The 23,827-nt window shown below is 39.0% G+C and overlaps 1 protein-coding gene across 1 annotated transcript in view; it reads right to left on the reverse strand.

Annotated features, from left to right (window-relative positions):
* The window catches only part of ITIH3 (inter-alpha-trypsin inhibitor heavy chain 3), a 33,753-nt gene extending 16,979 nt beyond the window's left edge, over window positions 1-16,774 (reverse strand). Inside the window, exons 1-9 of the mRNA XM_056804904.1 lie at window positions 16,625-16,774; window positions 15,274-15,294; window positions 14,323-14,489; window positions 12,219-12,323; window positions 7,073-7,235; window positions 5,975-6,085; window positions 5,238-5,363; window positions 4,115-4,231; window positions 1,318-1,486 (exon numbers count right to left, since the gene is read on the reverse strand). Coding sequence (XP_056660882.1) covers window positions 1,318-1,486; window positions 4,115-4,231; window positions 5,238-5,363; window positions 5,975-6,085; window positions 7,073-7,235; window positions 12,219-12,323; window positions 14,323-14,489; window positions 15,274-15,294; window positions 16,625-16,717 — 1,072 coding nt within the window. The 5' untranslated portion in view covers window positions 16,718-16,774. The remainder of the gene's footprint in view (window positions 1-1,317; window positions 1,487-4,114; window positions 4,232-5,237; window positions 5,364-5,974; window positions 6,086-7,072; window positions 7,236-12,218; window positions 12,324-14,322; window positions 14,490-15,273; window positions 15,295-16,624) is intronic.
* Between the last annotated feature and the right edge of the window lie 7,053 nt (window positions 16,775-23,827).

Consider the following 23,827-nt stretch of genomic DNA (forward strand, 5'->3'; position numbering starts at 1 on the left):
TCTCCATAACTAGCTCTCTCTATATACATTACTCAAGGAGATATGGGGCTCCAGAAGGGAGCCAAAAGACATTAAAATAATTCTCAGTTATTAAAAGGTTGCCTATTGAATCTAGGAGATCATACAGAAGTCAGGCCATGGTTACTGATTGGCTGAGTGAATTTGAGCCTGGAAGCATAGTCTGCTTTCCCAGAATCCTAAGCTTAACCAGATCTACATTATTTTTTTCTTTTTTAATTTTTAAATTAAATTAAATTAAAATTTTATTTTATTTATTTATTTAGAATATTTTTCCATGTGCCTACCCTTTGATTCAGTCATACCAGTGCTGGGTTTGTACCCCCAAAGAGATCACCAAGGAAAAGACTTGTACAAAAATATTTATAACCACACTCTTTGTTGTGGCAAAAAATTGGAAAATGAGGGGATGCCCTTCAATTGGGGAGTGACTGAACAAATTGTGGTATCTGATGGTGATGGAATACTATTGTGCTCAAAGGAATAATGAACTGGAGGAATTTCACGAAGACTGGAACAACCTCCAGGAACTGATGCAGAGTGAAAGGCGCAGAACCAGGAGAACATTGTACACAGAGACTGATACACTGTGGTACAATCGAAGGTAAAGGATTTCTCTACTAGCAGCAATGCAATGATCCAGGACAATGCTGAGGGACTTATGAGAAAGAATGCTATCCTCATCTAGAGAAAGAAGTGAGGGGGTAAAAACACAGAAGAAAAACATCTGCTTGATCATATGGATCAATGGGATATGATTGGGGATGTAAACTCTAAATGATCACCCTAGTGCAAGTATCAACAATATGGAAATAGGTCTTGATCAATGACACACATAAAACCCAGTGGAATTGCATGTTGGCTATGTGAGGGGATGGGGAGCAATAAATGAATCTTGTAACCATGGAAAAATATTCTAAATTAATTAATTAAATAAAAAAAATTTTTAAGAATATTTTTCCATGGTTACCTGATTCATGATCTTTTCCACCCCTCTTCCCTCCCCCCTCCCAGATCCAACAAGCAATTCCACTGGTCTATACATTTATCTTTGTTCAAAATCTATTTCTATATTATTCATATTGGCAAGAGAGTGATCCTTCAAAGCCCAAACCCCAATCAGACACCCAAGCCAGATCTACTTTAGCTGGAGGCAGCAGGACTCAGCTCTCAGAGATGATTGTGGCTATTAAGCCAAGTCCCACTTGGATCTGGATGATGGATGATAAGGTGACAAAGGGGAATTTGGGGGTGGGGTAGCATCCATGAAACTGGACAGCTGTGCCAACAGCCTCTTACCTCCTGTGGCTTGAATTTGGTGGACAAATTCTTCTGCAGCCTTGAGGTTCTCAGGAGTGGCTGGGACCAAATTTTCCTTCCAAGTTCTCACATCTGAACTGAACAGGATAAAATTCAGGAAATCATCTTTTTTCACATCACTCAAGATTTTTAAAAGTGCCTCCTTTGTCTGCAAGAGAGAGAATTTTTAAAATTTATTTAAAAGACACAAGGATGAGAAACAGCTATCTAGGTCCAAAGGAGTGGCTCTGCTCTTTAAAATGTCAGGATCAAGATGACTTGGTGGATCAAGATTTGATTTGGAATCAAGATAACCTAGGTTTGATCGTAATTCTGCCATTTCCTAGGCTGTGTGACTCTGGAGAAGGTATTTAACATCCAGGAACCTGTTTCTTCATCTGAACAATGAGGACAGTCATATTCATCACACAGACTTCTTGTAAGACTAAAATGCATTCCTGTATTACAACACTTTACAAAGTTTAAGGTCATGTTTCAGTTATAATTATGAATTATAAAATAAAAAAGGAAGATCAAAGAAAAGGAGGGGGTATTCCCTTCTCTTTCCTTCTATAACAGACAAGATGTAGTCTTTCCTTTTTTCTTTAAGCCTTTACCTCCTGTCTCAGAATCAATACTGCATAGTAGTTCCAAGGCAGAATTGTGGTAAGAACTAGGCAATCAGGGTTAAGTGACTTGGCCAGAGTCATACAACTAGGAAGTGTCTGAGCCAAGATATGGTAGTATTTATTCTTAACATAGTAACCATGTGGAAACAGGAGCTCCAGCAGTGGAGCAGTGATGGGAAATCCTGCCATTGAGATGCGCGCGCTTCTCTAAAACCATAGGTCCCAGAGATTCCTAACCATGGTGAAATGTACAGGGCAGAGATAGAGAGAGAGGAGTTGTTAGTTTCATTCTATCATTAAAGTTGTGAACAAAGAAAAAACTGCTTAGGGAGAATGACTGATGACCATGCATACAGAGAGGGGAGGTAGGACTACTCAACTCTTTTTGGTTTCTGTTCTTTCTCTTAATTTTTTGGAAAGAGGAAGAATTTTTAGAAAATGAAGGCTAAGATAAAAAACAAGGAGCAGGAATTAAAGCCTAAGATAAGTGAAGAAAGCATAAGAGAACTCCCAACTGAATTTAATGATGTTAGTCACAAGGTTCAAAGAAATCTGAATCTGAAATCCCATACTAGCAAAGAACTGGGAAGGGTGGTTGCCAAGTCCTTGTTGGTGATGAGAAAAAAATCATAGAAGATGAAGGAAATCCTTCAAGAGTAGAGGCAAGAGGCAGCTAGGGAGCTCAGTGGTTTGATAGCCAGGCCTAGAGATGAAAATTCCTGGGTTCAAATCTGGTCTCAGACATTCCCTAGCTGTGTGACCCTGGGCAAGTCACTTAAACCCCATTGTCTAGCCTTTACCACTCTTCTGCCTTAGAACCAATACCCAGTATTGATTCTAAAATGGAAATTAAGAGTTAAAAAAAGATTACAGACAGACAAATATCTTGATTTTCAAGGAAGAAGATAGATTGTTTAAAATCTAGGCTAGTGAGATTTACATCTTGGCAAAGTTCAGAAGGGAAAAGAAGAGAGAGATAGAAAGGAAGAAAAGAAGAGATGGGGAAAGAAGAAAGGAAGGAAGGAAGGAAGGAAGGAAGGAAGGAAGGAAGGAAGGAAGGAAGGAAGGAAGGAAGGAAAGAGGGAGAGAAGGAAGAAGGGAGGGAAGGAAGGAAGGAAGGAGGGAGGGAGTAATAGAAGAAATGAAAGGAAGATAGAAAAAGATAAAAAAGATATGGCTTATAAAGGAAAAAGTGATCAATAAGAGGTAACACAGGCCTATCAAGAAAGGACATGATAGAGTAATCTTGGTTTTTTTTTTATTTATAGGGTCAATAGGCTAGTAGATAAGTATATACTTGAAATTAAGCACTCTTTGAATTACTTGGCCCTGAAAATAGAGATAAATGGATCAATGTTAAGGGGAAGAGATTTAGAATAGAATATCTAAGATGCCTGTCCCTGGTCCTCTGCTGATCAACCTTTTTAACAATTATTTGGATGAAAGCATAGATGACATACTTTGTAGAGGACACAAGTTGAGACAGGTGACTAATGATCTGAGTGAAACTTAGGATTTAGAGAAAACTTGATTGGCCTTAATGATCGACCAAATCCAAAAAAATGAAATTTAGAAGGAGATAAATATAAAGTTCAAAAATTTAGAGTTGAAAGAGATCTTAGAGACAATTTGGTCCAAACCCTTCATTTTGCATGTGAGTTAAGGATATGTCTACAGCTGGATTTGGACACAGCTATTCCTGACTCAACACACTACTAACTCTACCATCTTATTCTGCTTGGTCCCAGAGGGCATAATCAGAAATGATGGATTCCATCTTTGTAGAGAATACCTTAATCTTGAAATAAGGAGGAAAGAACATCCTAAAAATCCTGCCTCAATAAGTAATGAGTCATTGGGGGGTCTCCATGTGGCTTAGGGGGTTTGTATTCAGATATGGGGGATTCTAGAGAACTTTTGAACTCTTTTGCAACTCTTAGATTCTGAGACCATCTGAGGAAGAGAGAAGACCAAAATCTTATTGCTCCCCAATTACTGGAGTAGGTCATCTGCCTGGTCAAGAATGTTCCAGGTTCATTGTGAAGATATAAATGTCCCTAACAGTTCCCTTGACCCAGCTCCCTTCCTGCTCCACAATAAATTACAAAATTTTCACATTTGTGTTGTTCTCTCCTTCCTATGGCATTTTCTATAGAATGATCACACACCTGGACCAACTTTCGACCAGACATGGACCCACTGACATCTATGACAAAGACCACATTCTTGGGCACTACAGGGAGGTTTTGGGGAGCAAAGAAGTGCACAAAGTAGCCATTGACAACCTGAAAAACAAAAACAGAGCACAGTTAGTTGCCAAATCTCATTGTTCTACAACATCTTTGGCATCAATTCCCTTCTCATTACTTACATAGTTACCATCCTAATTTAGGTCTTTATCACCTCTCACCTGCCTATTGTAATAGTCTGTTAATTAGTATCACTTACTCAAGTATCTCCTCTCTCTAAATCTATGCCAAAGTTATTTCCTAAAAAGCAGACTCTCCCCTACTCTAAATTCCAGGGCTCCTATTGCCTGTAGGAACAAACTTTTCTTTGGCATTTTAAAGTCTTTCACATGCTACCTTAGGACACTGTTTCCAGGCTTATTATATATGACTTCCCTTCACACTCTATGGTTTAGTCAAACTAACATTTTAAGTGTCCCACACATACACACACTATCCTCCATCTCCCATCTACCATTCCTAGAATGTTCTTCCTCCACACTTCTGCCTTTTAGATTTCCTTCAAATCTCAGATCAAGAGCTACCTTTTAAAATGATAACTTGCTTGATTTCTCTTACTGTTCATGCCTTCACTTCCATCTGCCTTCCCAAAACCCTTATATTTATGTTTTATATATTTATCTATTTGCATGTTTTCTCCTCCAAATCAATGTAAGCTATAAGGCAGGGACTTCTATTTCTACCCTTGCCTTTGTGTCTCTAGTGACTAGTTCAGTGCTTGGCAGGCACTTAATAAAATTGTGTTGATTTATTGATTGGCTATCTCTTTCATTCCCTCTAGGGGAATGAACCCAGTGTAAACAGTTTGCCTTAGAAAATATTATTATTCATGGAAGATTCAGCTACCTGGGTGCCTTCATCAGTGAGTGAGGAAAGCTACAATTGGGAGGTAAAAAAGTTGGCCAAACTCGAAACCTAACTCTATGGTTCCATCCATAATGGAGCTTTCCTGATCATCCTACTTATGGGCACAGAACCACACTCAGTTTTCCACCTTGTAAGTGATTCTTTAACAGGCTATATGAATTCAGTCTGAATTTACCTGAACATTCCCAGGCTGTTCTCTGTTCACATCATACGTTATTATGAAGTCCCCATTCAAGAGAGAAGTGGAGCAAGTTGGACATGAGCGTTGCTGATCAAAAGTTGGCTTGAAGGATACATGGCCCTGAAGAGGAAGGAAGTCAAATCTGTCAGGTGATGCCAAATGTTAGAAAGATACCAGTCCCAGAACTCGGGAGCTGGTGCCAATGATTTTGTATTCAGACTGCATGATGATGGTACAAGGATACAAGTTCCAAGGGGGTTCACTTTGGTTCAATAGAAGAAGAAATGCCCTAACACTGAGAATTATCCCATTTCCTCTGGAGTAAAAAAAAAAAAGCAAGGCATGGCAACTTGCTGAGAAAATCATAGAGTAGATTCCTACATCATGGAAGAATTGAGATAGATGCTTTCCGGGTCTGATATTCTGGAATCCCAGAATTCTAGTCAGTTGATAGATGTAATGGAAAAAAAGGAAAAAAACAGGATCAGCAGTTAGAAGATGAGTTTTGGACCCATTTCTTTCATCCATTCTTTGCATGACCTTACAAAGGTTACTTGAGACCTTCTTATTTAACCTTGCCCTTTGCAGATCATGCCTATAATTTATGCTGTGAAAAAAGTTTCTGAGTTCTCATTCCCCGAACTGAAATTCCCTTTATCTTCATGGTAACACAGATACAGTGATAGATGGATGTGCCGTGTACTCTTCATGCACTTAATGTTCTATAGTACCTTTTTTCCTGAGAAGGATGTTGTGAGGACATTCATCAGGTCATTGGTGATAAATGAAACATCAGCATTCAGCTCTTTGATCCCTTGGGGCTCATAGATGTCTGCCACAATCTACAATGCCAGGAAAGGAGAGGAGGTGGTGAGAAACGAGGCCAAATGAGTGTGGTTCCAGAAACAATGAGAAAGACTTGGATACTCTCCAAAAGATCTACCTTGCAGACTGATTATTGCCTAAAATTCTGCAATTAGAATCTCATACTTCTTCCTTGAAGTCAAAGACAGCATAAGATAATGAAAAGAGCACTTGACAAGGAGAAAAGAAACCTGGGTTCAAATTCCAGTTCTGACACTAACTAGCTATGTGACTATGAGCACTAAATGTCTCTCTGCCTCAGTTTTCTCCTCTGCAAAATGAGGTTTAGAATCACCATATTACAGAGTATGTGAAAGTGCTAGATTGATAGTTATCTGTATAAGTATACATGTGTGTGGATACGTATGTCTGTATGCATCTAGGTACATACATATATTAAAATATCCCTGGATTTTGAAATTTATAATTCAAATTCTAGCTCTACTACTTGCTAGCTGTGTGGCCACACCTCTGGGCTTCAGTTTCTCACCTGGGAAATGGGAATTTGGGACTATGTGATCTTTCAGGCACCTTCTGGCTTCTAATCTTATGATGCATCTAGCTTTGATTCCTGTTAGCCTGTGAATACACCTGGGAAGCACTGACACCTTAGTATAAATGAGTATTGGTCCTTTCCTAAGAATAAGCTTTAAAAAAAAAGCCTTACCATCTACCTGAGAACCAACACTGTGTATATATGTTCTGGATCTCAGTCTGGAAGACTTATCTCTGGTACTCACCTGGTCCCTTTGGCTCTTCATTAGAAATAAGAGTTCTCTGCCCATGAACTTGAGTTGTGCCTGGCTCCAATTGAATGCATCCTTCTGGGGTTGCCCAGGTCCCATGCCCAATGTCTACCAGCAGAAATGCCCCTGTCCTTGGTCCCTCTATGGCCTCTGGGCATCAGCTCTGCCCTCCCTGCCCTTGCTTTCCTTTGAAATTACATCTCCACACCGGATACTTGCCTCAAAGTTATTGACCAGCTGCTTGGGCTGAACCTTGATGTACATCTCATATTTTCCCTTGTGCAGCTTCAACAGTTCCTCATAGGTCAACTCAAAGGTGACTTCGCTGCCCGCAGCCACATTCACAGAGACAGTGAATTTCTCCAGCTTTCTTCCTGAGGCTCTGGATAAAAGCAAGAGACAAGGACAAGGCATGCTGGTGCCAACCTTGAAAGATATATGTGTATCTCCCTCACCCCTTGCCCCAGTTGGCAGGAATGAGAGTTGTTTAATATGGGGAAGAGCAGACTTATTGGGGGCATGATTACTGTTCCCTGGTCCCCCTACTTGGGCCCAGAGAGTAAAGAATTAGAAAAAATGGGTGGAAGTTACAGAGATATAGATTTGGGCTCAAAATGAGGAAGAGCTACTCAATGATCAAAACTGTCCAGTGATAGAATGGAATGGACTGCTGTGGACAATGATGAGTTTCCAATACAGGAAGTTTTCAGATTAGAAGAGCAATGGATTTGGAGTTCAGGGACCTGAATTTAAATCCTGACTTTACCTCTACTTCATTTTCAACCCTAGGAATATATATTTCTTTTCTCTGTTTCTTTATCTATAAAATGGAGGAGATAGATTAGATTGTCTTTAAAGTTCATTTTAAGTTTAAATTCTGATCCTATGATTCTAAGCAGAGGTTAAATGACTCTCTGTTGGGAAAATTTTAGAGGAGATTCTTATATGGAATAAGAGACTAGACTAGATGATCTTTGCTATCCCTTCTAGCTCTGAGACTATATGATTCTCTAATCCTGGAACTCTAGAAAGATCCAGCATCATCCTTTCTTGTTCCTCTGGGGAAGCTCCTATCTTCAGAGCCCCACAATTCTAGGTTCCCAAACTCTTAAATGCCCTGAGACCCAGGATGCCTTCTGAGAGGAGACCGAAGCCCAGGACTGAATTGAAAGCTTAGAGGCAGAGAAACTGGAGAGTCAAAAATGTCCTATTAGGATGCAATTGACTTAGTTCTCTATGATGGTAGAGGAATAAGGTGGCATGGATAATCCTAAATGGTGGACAAATGTTGTACTTAAATAAGATTTTCTCTGATATTCTGAGGATTAATAACACATCAGATTCAATAGTTCTCCCATACTCGAGCAGTGGACTAGGAGGTAGGATCCTTTGGTTATAATCCTGATTCTGTTACTATCTTGTTGTGTGTACTTGGGCCAGTCCCCTCCTAGGACCTGGGTTTTCTCCTCTAGAAAATGAAGATGTCATAAATCACCAAAATTAGAATTGAGAAAAGATAATTCATAACAAGTGTGTAGGGAATCAAAAAACTAATAGACCACCATACATAGCTCTTTGCTGATAAATTTGAATTGTGGAAAAAATCAGAAATAATTCAACTTAATAGCCAAGCATATAATAAACCTAAAAACATTAATTAGCTAGAAAAGAATTCCCCATTAGATAAGAATTATTAGGAAACTTGGAAAGCAATCCAGTCAAAATTAGATTTATTGTGCCATCTTATACCATATGCACAATAAATTCTAATTGATATATTGCTTGAATGGAAAAGGAAGCGATATAAAAACCATATAATACAACAAATTCAGTATCTCAGTCCCAGAAGACTAGCAGATATTATAAAATATGGAACTAATCAATGTTAGAAGAGTATGGAAAAGAAAATCCTAATGCATTGTTTGTGGGAAATGTGGGTAATGTAAAAACAATGGCTATCAATAAAAATTTCCTTTAAAAACGAATTCAAGAACCTAAAAATATAAAATATTTAAACTGATGAAACAAGAAGATAATCTAAATAGACCAATCTGAATAAAATTGTCATTTAAAATTGCTCTGAGAGACGGGAGGTCCTGGGTTCAAATTTGACAGCAGACACCTCCCAGCTGTGTGACCCTGGACAAGTCACTTGACCCCCATTGCCTAGCCCTTACCACTCTTCTGCCTTGGAGCCAATATTGGCTCCAAGACGGAAAGTAAGGCTTTTTTAAAAATTGCTCTGAAAAGAAAGATACCAATTCCAGACTACCAAAGCTAAAAGGAATCAATAATTCCTATGCTATATAGACCATTTCAAAATCCAGGGAAAGATAGTGTTCATCTTCTCTGTGACAACTATGGTGCTGATTCCTTGAACCAAAAAAAAGAGAAAGCCAAGAAAGAAAAGAAGAAATTAAAGTCATGAATGGACATTGATGTAAAAATACTAAATAAAACACAAGTAGAATATAGCTGCACATCAAAGAAATCATCTACCACAACGAAAGAGAAACTGGCAAATGCAATAAAATAATGGTTTAGTACCAGGAAAATTATCAATACAATAAATGTAATCAATAGTAGAAAATAAAGATTTATTACTAAATCTAGAATCTTAATATATTTTAAGTCAAAATATAGGAACAGAAAAAGTTTTCCATAATATTATTTTTTTAAACCCTTACCTTCTGTTTTGGAATCAATACTGTGTATTGGTTCCAAGGCAGAAGAGTGGTAAGGGCTAGGCAATGAGAGTTAAATGACTTGCCCTGGGTCACACAGCTGGGAAGTGTCTGAGGTCAGATTTGAACCCAGGACCTTCCATTTCTAAGCCTGGTTCTCAATCCATTGAGCCCCCTATTATTTTTTAAAACACATATTTGCAAGTATTATACACAAGGGAGAATTCTAGAAATATTCAGACTAAAAGGCTGTATTTGACAATGATATCCACATTACCACTACTATTTAACATAGTTTTTGAAATCTTAGTAAGGCATGAAAAACAAATACAAAGCTAAGTAGTAGCAATGAAGATAGAAAACTATCTCAGTTTGTAGATAACATGATTTTATACCAAGAAAACCAAAGGTATAAAAATGGAAGAAGTAAGTGAAATTAATAAATATAACACCAAGAATAAAGATAAATTCATAGCAAGATAAAGATAATAAGGACAAAAGGTTTGAGATATTTGGCCATTAAGTTGCCAAGGCATACAAGAGACAATTTCATACAAAGCTATTCAAAGACAACTTTTGAAATGATTTTGACAGAAATCAAAGGAGAACTGAACAATGAGGGATGTCATCTACTCACAGTTAGAATTATCAGTACTAATATTCTCCAAACTAACTTATAGAAAAATACAACACCAATCAAAAAACTTATAGATTATTTGATAGAATTCAATAAAGTTACACAACCCATATAGAAAAAGACAGAGAATATTAAGAATTATGAAAAAACAACTAGGTAAGGGAGGAATGACATTACCTGATCTCCAAATGTACTATGAGGCAATAATTACAAAAACTAACTGCTACAGGAAAAAGAATAAAGAAATAGATTAATGAAATAGAGAATCAAGAAAGAGAATCCAAAGTATATCAAAGACTAATATTTTGATAAACCCATACTCTAAAGGCATTAAAGAATGGAATTAATTTTCTTTCTGTCTTTTTTTAATTTTAATTTTAATTTCAGACCTGGATTCTTTCTCTCCTCCCACCCATTAAGAAGTCAAGAAATGCAAAACCTATTACCAATATGGAATCATGTAAAACAAATTTTTGCATTAGCCATGTTCCAGAAAATGAAAAAGAAAAAAAAAAACTTCAATCTGCACTCTGAATCCATCAGTGGAATAATTTTTTCAATAAAAATATCTAGGAAAACTCAACAGCTATAAGGCAAAAAAAGCCATATCTAACACCTTATGCCACAATAAATTAATCAAATTAATATCTGTCTTAAAAATAGTTTTTTAAAATTATTTTAAAATAGTTTTAAAATAAAACTATTTAAAAGTAGTTTTAAAAATAGAAGAGAAGAAATAATATATTTTAAATTATAGAGTAGCATTTGTGTCACTCAAACAAGTAGAAGAAATCATTAAAAATAAAATGGATATGATTATTCTAAGAACAGATTTTACCCAACAAACAATATCTTTAAAATAAAAGAAATATATTGAGGAAATATTTGCAGGAAATATGTTAGATTCTGACATTCAGAAGCTATAAGGAGCTGATAAATATCCATAAGATTAAATATACACACTGTCCAATAGTGATGGTTAGAGAACATGCACTTTTGGTTTTTAAGAAATTAACACAAATTTCTAATAACCATATGGAAAGATACCCAAATTCACTAATAATTATGAAAGTGCTACTCACAAAACAAAAATGGTCAATGAAGTAGAGAGGTACAGAAAAATTTCATTTTCCCCCATTTTATTATGTTTTAAGGATCTTTCTAGTAAAGGAAGGAGGGGTCACTGGACTAAAAAGTTTGACTAGTTTTATAGTTCTTAGTGTATTATCTATCTTGCTGCCTAAATTGTTTGAATAGATCTACAGTCCTATCAACCAACCAAATGGTTCATCAAGGTTAGATTAGTATGGGTACTCCCTCCATCATTGCAGATAGCAGAATGCCAGTAATTTAGTATAGATAAATCCCAGATTATTTGAGGTTAAATGGCTTGCCCACGGGTTTCACAGCTTTTAAGTGGCAAGATTTGTACCCACATTTTCCTTATTTCAAGCCCACCAAGCTACTATGTGCAGCTTGTCTACTTCCTAAGTCAAATCAAGTCCACATTTATTCTGCATTAAAATCCTTCATCTCAAAGATCTCATAGTCTAATGGGGGAGACAACACGTAAACCACTGTGTACCAACAAGACACATACACAAAGCAGTCTGTCTATCCTGTATTATGTATGTAGGTATGTATGTATATCAGAAACCAAGAAGGTCAGATAAGGAAAGAGAATGCCTCCTTGGGAGATGCATTTTTTAAAGCAAATTTATTTATTTAGAATAATTGTCCATGTTTCCATGATTCGTGTTCTTTCCCTCCCCTCCTCCCACCCCTCTCCCATAGCTGACTTGAAATTCCACTGGGTTTTACATGTCATTGATCAAGACCTATTTCCATATTATTAGTATTTGCACTGGGATGATCTTTGAGAGTCTACATGGGGATGCATTTTGACAAAGGGTGAAGGGTGACCTGAGCCAGCCTAGGCTAGAAGGTCTAGAAAGAACCCAACCCAATACTGTTCAGCTCTCATCACAGCAGACTCCAGAACTCCTGGGTACCAGATTCCCCTCCCAGCCCAGCCTCCACTTACTTAACCAAGCCAGCAGTCTTGCCCTGGGACACAGCTTTCTCATACTGCTTTTTGGCAACTTCTTTTTCCTTCACGTTTCCAGGATAGGTGACACCATCAATCGTCCTATTGGGAAAGAAATGCACAGCAGTCAAGAACCACCCTTGTCCTCCAGTGTCCAGGGCCCCAAGTCCCTGATGTTCCCCGATATCTCTTCTTAGAAGAGGGTGTTATCTTTCTTTTGGTGTAGTAGAGGAGGAAGGGAAGACAAAGCATATTTGGGACTAATCAATATGTTTTCTCTTCTTTCATCAGTTCATAAAAGAGTCCTTCGGTTCTCTGTCAACTCTGCTTTTTTCTTTTTTTAAACTTGACTGACTCCATCCCCCTGCCCCCAAAGGATCCCCAGGCCATCACTTTTAGTTGTATTGAAGTAAAAGATTCTTTCCATTTCCTGTCATACCCTCTAAGAAGCTAGTAGTGATTAATGAGATAATAGAGGTAAGAACTATTCAGAATATTTTAAGTGGTATCCAAATGACTTATAGAATTTCTAATGTTTCCCAGCCTCCCACCATGGTTCCCCAAAGAAAGATGTGTCCTGCTTTTTTGCTTCTATAGGACGAAACTAAGAAGGAGCAAAGTCAAGTACCCAGAAATGTGATGCCTTAGTCAACAAATTAACCAGTCTTGCAGCAGTCCCATTTCCAGTCTGGCAAGAAGGCTCCAGAGCCAAATATTTAGACCATGAAAAATCCAGGTCCCAAAGGCTTTGACTGTATGCTGGGGGCTAGTTATAAAACAAGGTCCCCATATAGATAGTCGGGCCAGTCTCCAATACAGCAGTAGTCCGACAAAACAATGATGTCCTTATCCATTCTTTCCTCCTTCCTTCCAGGCTCAAAAATGAGAGGGCTCCATGCCACCACTCACTGATATCCCTGATCCTATGCCTTCCTGTCTCCTCTAGGAACTTGCTCCATCAATCATCCCTCTATCATTTTTATTCTCTTGCTTTCCAAACCTTTCTCTTTCTACACTCAGCTTATAAACATGATCTCCATCCCAAACAATAACCTCCCCCTAAAAATCTCCCTTAGGTCCTGCCTTCATCTTATCTTTCTTTTTCCTTCCTTGCTTTTAGGCAGTGTTTTTTCTGTCCTGCCCTTTCATCCCCTTACCACACACACTTTTCCCTCAATCAATTACTCAGTTAAATAGTCCTGCTCGGTGCTCATTTTCCTTGACCACTCTACATCTTTTGACATTATTAACCATGCCCTCTTTCTTTTTTCTTTCTTTTTTTTAAGCCCTTACCCTCCATCTTAGAATCAATAATGTTTATTGGTTCTAAGACAGAAGACTGATAAGGACTCAGCATTGGGGGTTAAGTGACTTAGCTAGGAATTGTTGGAGGCCAGATTTGACCTCCCATCTCTAGGCTTGGCTATCTATCCACTGAGCCCCATATTACTTCTTGATATCCTCTCCTCTCTAGGCTTCCATAACACTCCTCTCTCCTGGTTCCTCTCCCACCTGCCTGACAACTCCTGCCTCTCTTGTGTTGGGTCATCAGCCATCTCATACCCCTGAGTGTGGGTGTCTCGATTCCATTTCCCTCAGGGCTCCAATTTTGGTCTTCATCATGACCCATTGTTGCAACCACTTCTGTGTGTGTGTGTGTGCCACATGCATTGGGCATCCACTGAGCTCACAGATACAGATTGGAATTGAGAAGAGTAAGGAGAGGCAAGGAATAGAAACTGACTCATCCTGCCCAATCAGAGATGGAAACAAGGGTTTGGGCCTCAGCAAGCCCTTCATTTAAGGTATCAGGTAACACCAGGATCTTGTGTTTAAAGGTTCTCTCTTTTTTCTAAAGGTTATCTTTTGTCTAAGGATTGACCTTACAAGATACGCCAAATAAAAACCCTTTCATTGGGCGAGCAACCAAATGGGAAAGAAAGAAAAAAAAATCTTAGTAAGTGACGTAAAGTGACACTGATGTCCCAAACTCCAGGACAAGGGAGGATTCAGAGCCAGGCCAGGCAGGATGAGTCTGAGCAATCAAAGAGAGCGTGGAGAAAGCTCTTCAAACAGGAAGCAACAACCAATGGGCACCTACAGGGTGAAGTTGGTGATGAAAGCTGTCTTGGGCAACTCCACATCAAAGAAAACTTCTTTGGCGGTATCTGCACGGTTGACAGCCTTTGTGGTGACCACATTATGGGCGAAGCGGGAAGTCACTTTGCAGTTGATCTTGGTGCTGTATACCTCAATGCCATCGACAATCTGCCCAGGGAGAAATGAAGAAAGAGTAGGAACTTTTTATGATTTCACCCTCCCATAGGCTCAGACCTCAGACTATGAAGTTTAGTTGAGAACTTAGGGGCTCAGTAAAAGCAAAACCCCCTCCCTAAAAATCACTCTCAGAACCTCATCTTTCAGGGCCCGGTTCCTTTCCTCTATTATGTCTTCCTAGAATGCCCCCTGCAAGTAGGGCTTTGATACTTAGCATATAACAATAATAATAACACTTTACAGTTTGTAAAACATTTTACAAAAATTATCTCCTTTTATCCTAGATCTTCCCTTGTACTTTGAGTAAACTCTCCCAGGGTCCGGTTTATCTTTCCAACTAGACCCTGAGGACAGAGATTTTGTCATATCATATCAACTTATCCCCATTGCACTTAGTAGATAAAGAATGAATGAATGAATGAATGAATGAATGAATTACAGCAATTAGTAAATAGTCATAGGCTAATAAAATTTAGAGCTAAAAGGGGTCTTAGAGACCAACTAATCCAAGCCCTTTATTTTACAGATGAAATTAAGACCTAGGAAGGGAAGGGTCTTTCTAAGGCACCCATGGAGACAGTAGTTAATTATTTGAATTTGCACAGGACAAGGCCCTGCTGTGGTTGTTTGGTACACATGATCCATGCCAGTGCCATACGTAAGCCCCTATTGTGTAATGTGTGGCTGTTTCCCATGTGCTGTCCCAGGGTGGAATTCTGCATACTGTACCTGTGGTGATTGAGTAACATTTCCCAAAAGTGATGAAAGCACTTACCGTATCTGGGAGGCTCCGCTTCTGCAAAATAGAAAAAGACAAAAATTTGGTCAAGGAGAGACCAAAGGGTGAAGCTGTTTGTCATGATAAAGGTTCAGAGGGAACATTTTCCTCAAGCCCATCACAGAGCTGGGATGCTGGGAAGTGGCCTGAGAAGCAAGAATTGTCCTTAGCCCAGACCCAGGGCCTCTGATCTAGCCATTTTGGTGCCTTATGTAGAGATGGAGAGGCTCCCTTTGGGTTCAGCTGAGCACAGGGGGAGGAAGTGTGCCTGGGAACACCTCAAAGCCTCTCTGCTACTGGCATAGAAGGACTGGCAGCTACTGAGGAAGGTGGGGGACAATGGGCTGGAGATGTGGACCCCAGAGGAAGAAAGGAATCCTGACCCCAAAATGCTGCTCCCTGAGTAGAGAATGGGTGGAAAGGAGGTGGAGGGCTGGACAGGGGAGAAGATGAGTGTGTAGATTCCCAGTAGGATGACACTCCTTGGACCTTCTACATTGTCACAATACAGGGGAGAGAAAGCAAATTCAATTTGGGAATTGGGACTAGGGAATGTAGAAACTGGGGCAGGGGTTGGGCACCAAAGGGAATAGGGGTATGAATAGAAAATGGGGGAGATCAAACAACATTGGGGTTCTGATCCTCTAATTTTCCCACCCTGGCCTGATAGCCCCAACCTAGGTATAATTCTAATCTCTGAGGGCAGAACCTCGAGGCTGCTCTCTTTCATGCTTTTTCTACCCCTGCTTCCATTCCCTTAAACACCCTGTTCATTCCCTGCAGCTCTTAGGGCTTTCACCTCTATGAGACAACATCTAGAAAGATGTCCCCTCTGGTGCCAACAAATGATCCCAATTTGTGTCCTTATCAGAGGCTTCCCCCTAACTTCCCAGCATCCCCTCATCTCTTATGTTCACAGAAAGCTTTCCTTCAAGATTTCACTTTGATTTCCAAGGGCTCCTCTTTATAAAGATGGTACACCAGGTATGATTATTGCCATTTTGCAGATAGGAAAATCGAAGGTGAAAGAAAAGAAGTCTTGACCAAGCCCAGGAAGGTCAGTAGTGGAGTTGGGATTCGAATCTACATCTGTCACTTTCTAATTCACTAGAATCTGCTAAGTATCTCATGCTAATGAAAGGTCTGGTCAGCTCAGAATGAACCAAGAAAGGGGAGTGAGATTTATTCCCTTGAGTGTCTGGGGTGTGGACGCAACAATTGCAATCTGGGGAGTTGGGAATAAATAGAGTCCCCACCTGCCTGCCTAGCCAAAGGCCCACCAACACCGGAACAGATGTTTGTTTGTTACCAAAACCCAGATCTCAGAAAGCAGAGGTTCTAGACTCACCCTGAGGTTCCTCAGAGGGTTTATCAAAAAGTGAGAGGTCCCCAAGCCAGAGAGCAGGGTCAGGAAGATGCACAACCTGAGAACAAGAGCCATGATGAAGGACTAAGCTGTCACAAGGCAATCGCCTCCTGATATGGGAATCTTCTATTTGCCCAAAGTCAATCAGTAACTTGTTAGGCAGCCAGCCCAGTGAACCCTCCCCAAGGGAGGAAATGGGAAAAGTAGCCACCCCCACATCATAAGAATGGAGCTTTGGGGGGATGATATGGGCTATTGCCAGGTACTAAGTATTGCAACTTGACTCTGTAGTAAAATATTCCTCCCACCCAACATGGATTATGGACGAATCCCAGAACTATAAGTAGGATGCTGAATTTAGAGGGCCCTAAAAGTATTTTCCATCTGTTGGTGTATTTAAAAAAACTCGAGCTTAACATCTAGTTAAAGAGAGTTAGTTAAAACAGGAAGCTGTCACTGATCTACTTCTTCCATTCATCATAGCATCCCAAGGGGTGGTCCTACCCTGAGCCCACCTATTTTCTCCTTACTCCATCTTTGGAGTCTTATCTTGATGAGGCATCCTAGAAGCTCTGCTGGTATCCTGGCTTGAGTTTTTGTGTTGTACAGTTTTCTCCAGGTGTGCTTTTGTACAACCAAAAGTACAGGCATAGCTCATTACACTTCTACTGGAAAGTGCCCATAGAGACTGACATGTAAGACTATAAAAAAGACCAAAAGCCATTAATGACCAAAGGATATGAACAAATAGTTCTCAAAAGAAGAATACAAACTATTAATAACCACAGAAAAAATGTTCTAAATAACTTATAGAGAAATGTCAATAGAAATAACCATGAGGGTTTTTTCCTTCACACTCTGAAAATTGGCAAAGATAACAGAAGAAAGGAATAGTCAGTGTTGAGGGGATTCTGGTAAGAGGATCACACTCATGCATTGTTGGTGGAGCTATGACTCAGTACAACCTTTTTAGAAAGCAATTTGGAATTATTCAAATAAAGGGGCTAAAATGTCTATACCCTTTAACCCAGAGATTCCATTACTAGGTTTTTATTTCAAGGAAACCATTGATAAGAAAAAATGTCCTCATAGAAACCAAAATACTTATAAAACCACTTTTTGTGATGTCAAAAATGGGAACAAAGTAGATTACCCATTAATTGGGAAATGGCTAACCACACTGTCTTACATGAATGTAATCAACTCTGCCATAAGAAATGATGAATAAAGAGATTCATGGAAAGCTCTGAACTGACAGAGAATGAAATAAGGAGAGCTAAGAAAATCATACATACAATGATTAAACAATGTAAATAGAAAGAATAGCCAAACACAAAAAAATCAAAAGTGAATGTTGCAAAACTATGATGAGCAAACATGGCTTGAGAGAAGAACTCCAGCCCACCCTTTTCAAAGTGGGAGTTCGTGTTTGTGGCACATTGCACATATTCTCACTTTTTCAATGTATCAATCACATATGCTAACTTTTTTCTTTAAATTTATGTTATATGGGACTGCTCTTTGGAAAGCATAAGAAAAAAGATAGGGGAGAAAATGTAATATATGCAATAAAAACATTTTTATTATGAATATGAGATTCAATTCAAAGCTGCGGTTTCACCTAACATTGAGCATATTAGTAAAGATGACAAGATTGTAATTGTCAGTGTTGGAGGGGTTGTGGAAAGAGGATCACATGAATGCACTGAGTGAAGTGGTAAATTAGAAAGCAATTTGAAATTGTACAAATAAAGATCCTGGGTTCAAATTTAACCTCAGCCACTTCCTAGCTGAGTGACCTTGAGTAAGTCACTTAACCCTCATTGCCTAACATTTACCATTCTTCTACCTCGGAACCAATACACAGAATTGATGGAAGGTATAGGTTGGTTGGTTGGTTTTTTAAGTTAAAAAAAGAACAAAACTAAAATATGCATATCCTTTAATTCAAAGATTCTACTGTTATACTTCCAAGAAGATAAATGACAAAAAGAAAGATCCTATTTACACCAACATATTTATAGAAGCCCTTTTTGTGGTAGCAAAAGAACTGGAAACAAAGTAGATGTCCATCAATTAGGGAAAGGCTCAATAATTTGTAGTATATAAATGTATTGGAAGATTACTCTGCTATGAGGAACATTGACTAGGATGAACGCAGAGAACCAGGGAAGATTTACATGAACTGAAGCAGAGTGAAATGAGTATAACTAGGAAAATAAGACATATACCACAATGCATGTAATGATACTAAATGCATTGAGTATATAATATGTGTATACATAGCCCCAGTGGCATAAATGGAAACAACAATCAAACAGTGCTGCAAAATTACAATGACCAAATTTGGCCCCCAAAAAGAATATGAAAAGGCATCTCCTCTCTTCCACTTCTGTGGGTGAGGTGCCGTACGTGTGAAACACTGCAAATAACGTCCGGCTTTTTCTACATGGTGCTTAGTCTAGCTGAACTGTTTTCTTTTACTCTTCTTTTCCCTTTGTTATAAGAGATCACAGGAGAAGGGAAATTGGAAATTTTAAAATGACTATATAAGGACTATATGGATTAAAATAGAAATGGAATATGGTAGCTGAAATATTGAGAAAATAAGGAAGAATGACAGGATCACTGTAGGAAAGAGGTTGAGATTTTATTATTTGTAAATATTTATTATGAACTCCTGAATTGAGAATATTGTCACAATAACAAGGTTAATTAATTAATAATTAATAAATTTTGTCATCGCTGTCACTGTTACTACTATAGCTGGCATTCTACCTCATTGCAAAATGCTTCATCAATTTATGAAAACCTCACAACACTCCAGTGAGGTAGGTATTACAGGTTCTGTTATTCCCATTTTCCAGATTAGAAAACTAAGGCTCAGACAGAATAAGTGAATCCCCCAAAGTAACATAGATGGTATCAGTAGCTTTTTGGTTTCTTCACTACCAACAAGCCTGAGAAAAGAGCAATATTAATATCTTTACTGAGAAAAATGGAATCTCAGAGCAGGATGTGACTTGATCATACTACAGTGACTTGCCCAAGGTCACACTTATTAAGCAGAAGAATGCAGGTAGAATCCAAGTCTCCTGACTCTAAAGCCAATGAGTTTTCTATACACTGGACTGGATCCTCACTACATGGTGGATCTCGAGGGGGATAGGTAGATAAAGGGGGAACTCAGATGGAATGATGACATCAGAAGATAGGTATGGGTTGAGTTGAGACCTTTTTTAGAAAAATCCAGTCATAAAGATAGAGTAAGACTTCAGAATGAGGTGGTCCTGGATTGCAGGACTCAGGGAAAAGATGCTAAAAGTATCCAAGACTAAAAATGGAAGCAAGCCAATAGAGAGGCTAGAAAGTTGCCAGAAGAAGCTTTAGTTTTGACCAGAAACCAAGGAGGGTGGATCTGGAGCCTAAAGCAAAGTGGACCCTCCAATCAAAAGGAGACTTAAATTACAGTATAGGAGAAAGAAATTGGGATTGGGAGTTAAAAGAACTGGATCTGAATTTAGTCTTTGCTACTATATGGGGGCAACCAGGTGGCATAGTATATATAGTGCATCAGGTCTGGAATTAGGAAGACTTAAGTTCAAATGTGATCTCAGGCATTTACTAGCTGTGTGACCCTGGACAAGTCACTTAACCATGTTTGCCTCAGTTTCCTCATCTATAAAATGAGCTGGAGAAAGAAGTGACAAACTATTCAAGGATCTCTGCCAAGAAAATCCCAAATGGGGTTAAGAAGAGACAGACATGACTAATTGCATAACCCTAGGCAAGTGCCCTGCCCAGCCTGGGTTTTGGTTTACCCCTCTGTGAGAGGGACAAACTAGATAATCTTTGAAGTACTCTTAGCCCTGTCCTTCTCTAAATCTAAGGACAAAAAATAAGATCAAGACCTCAGTTGGGGGCATCTTTAGTCTGGTTTTGGGGGGAGGACAGGGAGCAGAGTGGAAGAGAGATGCCAGGAGTTGTGTACTGTCTTACAGGAAGGAAAAGGAGTGGTTGTTTTCCTGCAATAAAGGAGGAACAAAAGGCTAATTCCATTCCCTGGATGGGATTCAAGTCCACTTTCCTGTTTTCAATGAGGCATGGAAGCACGGTTATGGTCAGAGCAAAACTGAAGGTGACAGGGAAAGCCCTTAGAAAATCTGGGAGAATGGAGTTCAGTGCATCCAGGCTCCCAGTTCCATGTCCTTTTCTCTCCTAATTGTAGCCCAAGTTCCCAAGGCTGCAATACTTGCTAGTTATATGGCTCTGGACAAATTATAACTTCTTTGAAGCTTAGGTCCCCCATCTGTAAAATGGGGGTACTAACACAAGTATTGTCTATTTCACGGGGTTATTGTGAGGAAAGTGCCTTGGAAACATCTTAGTGCTGTAGAAATGGTGGTCATCATCATCATCATCATCACAGGACATTTCGGATTTGGTCCCTCTCTCCACCATCACAAAAAAATAGAAATGATGTCATCCTACTAGTCACCTTTCTGGCCCTTACAAAGGATTATAAACCCCTTCAGGAATGAGGGAGTGAATGGTAGATGATGAAGCACTTTAAATTTCAAGCGGAATTTATATTTCATTCTAGAAGCAATGTTGAACCACTATTGTCTATTGAGTATGGAGTGTTTTGGTCAGGCTTGTGCTTTAATCACTTTGGCAGCTATGTGGAGGACTGATTGGAGATGAGTGAGATTTGGAGCAGGGATACAGTCATAAGATCTTAGGTTGAAGTCTAGCCCCATCTTCCACTCCATGTAGGAATCTCCTCCACAGATGACCTAATACTGGGCTGCTCAGTCTCTGCTTGAACACTTCTAGTAACAGCAAGCTTACTCTCAGGCTACTCAGACAGTTGCTCAATAGCTCCAATTAATAGTAAGTTCTTCCTGGTGCTGAACTGAAATCATTGCTCATAGTATAGTTCTGTGGAAGCACATAGAATAATTTTTCTCCCATTCCCCCAATGGTTCCACAGCTCTATTAGGGAAAATACTATTATGTCCCTTCTAAGTCTCCTCTTCTTCAGGTAAACAACCCAAATTCCTTAAGTTGACCTTCCTAAGAAATGGTTTCTAGACCTCTAGAAAGGAAGGAAGGAAGGAAGGAAGGAAGGAAGGAAGGAAGGAAGGAAGGAAGGAAGGAAGGAAGGAACGAACGAACGAACGAACGAACGAACGAACGAACGAACGAACGAACGAACGAAGGAAGAAAGGAAGGAAGGAGAAAGAAGAAAAAACTGTCAGCCAGCATTGCTGGTCAGGCAGTATCAGGGGTGTGAAAGTCCAGTCTTCAGGCATTATCAACTGGAGAACTGAGATATGACCCCATAGTGTCCTGATTACCACCTTGTCAGTAATGTAGGTCTATCACCTATTTGTTTCCCGTTTTTGTTTTTACAGATCAGTGTGTCCTGGATATGTTACTATATCTGTCAACAACCTCCTCCTCTCTAATCTCCAATCTTTCCCTCTTACTGTTTCCTTCTCTGCTCTCTCAAACTTGCCCAATCCTACATCCTTTAAAAAAAAAAAAAAGCAGAAAATATTTACCAGACCCTGCTATCCCTTTAAGCTATTATTTTATAGCTCTTCTCCCTTTGTCATTCAATATTCTAGGGGAGAAAAATTATACTTGTTACCTTCACTTTCTTCTCACTCTCTTCTAAAGTCTTTATGTTGTTTTCCCATCTCTTCACTCAATAGAAAATATTTTCTCGAAAGTTACTGAAACCAAGTTAATTACCGAATTTGGTGGGCTTTTCTTAGTCTTGTTTATTCTTTCTGAAGATCATGCTATTTTCTTAGATACTCTTTCTTCTCTGGAATTTCTTGACCCTCATCTCCCTGTGTTTTCTTCCTACCTATATCCTCCTTTTCTATCTTTTTTTGATCATCAACAATATATAAGAAAGGGAATTCCTTCCCACCTCAGTTGACATAATCAAAGGATGCTGCCCATCCTCCACACAGTTGCCAGTGATTGTCATTCCTCTACTTAAACTCAAATGGCTCCTTATTGACTCTAGAATCAAATATTGTCTCCATTTAGCTTTAAAGCCTGATCCCGCTCTATCTTTCCAGTCTAATTACACATTTCTCCACTTCTCACACTCTATAATCCAGCCAAATAGGACTTCTCTCTGTAACATACAGATAGCACTCCATCTCATGTTTCTACATCTTTTCCATTGCTATCTTACATACTTAGAATTGATTGTAACCTCATCTCCACTCCATGGAGTTCCCTCTCTTTCTTTAAGATGAAACTCATGCCCTATATAAAGCCTTCCTTGATTATCTCCTATTGTTAGTGCCCTCCTTTTCTAATTTCTTTGGAACATAATAAGTGCTTAATAGATCCTTGCTGGTCAATTGAATTCAGAAGCACATGGAATATCAGCTCCAAAAGGGACCTTAGGGATCATAAAGTTTGACTTCTTCATTTTAGAGATGGTAAAACTAAAGCCAAAAGATAGTAAGGAACTTTTCCCCAAGGACATGGTAGGTTAGTTAAGAATCTAGAACAAAAGCCCATTCTCCTGATACCCTTTCTACTGCTCTTTTCACCACACCATCTGATATTTCGAAGCCAGCCTCCTTCCAGTCTTAGCCAGATGGTTAGGAAAGACTTTAGGATATGCTGAAGAGCACATGCATTATACATCTGCTCTAAATGACTATAGGCTCCTCTTTCTTATATGTACAGGGCTATTATCTTTATGTTATAAAAATGTTAAAGGAATTTTCTTAATCTCTTCTTCTGTCTCTTTAAGAGGCATGAAAGATTGCAGAAAGATTTCTAAGTAGAACTGCACTGACTGTGATAGAGAGCTGAAGATTCCATTACCTAGGAGAAGGGGGAGATATATAAGGAAGTAACCAGTTGACAGTTGGTCTTTTGTCTCTGGGTCCCTAGAGAGCAGGAGGTCAGTCTGTCTTTGTCTCTGTGACTGGCAGTTTTTTACTACTGACAATTGGGATAGAGAAATGAATTTAAGGAGTTTGTAGGTGGTGGCTGTTTATTAGCATTAGTTAGTTAGGGAATAAATTTCTAGGTAGGCAGTGTAGGTAGTTAGACCTGGTATTACCAGGCAGAAGAACCTGTCCTTATTAGAGTTAGAGTAGGATTTTTTTTTAAAAATTTTAGTTATGATTAGGAATTTAGGTA

The sequence above is a fragment of the Monodelphis domestica genome, chromosome 7, assembly GCF_027887165.1.
Source record: "Monodelphis domestica isolate mMonDom1 chromosome 7, mMonDom1.pri, whole genome shotgun sequence".
In the NCBI taxonomy this organism is placed as follows: Eukaryota; Metazoa; Chordata; class Mammalia; order Didelphimorphia; family Didelphidae; genus Monodelphis; species Monodelphis domestica.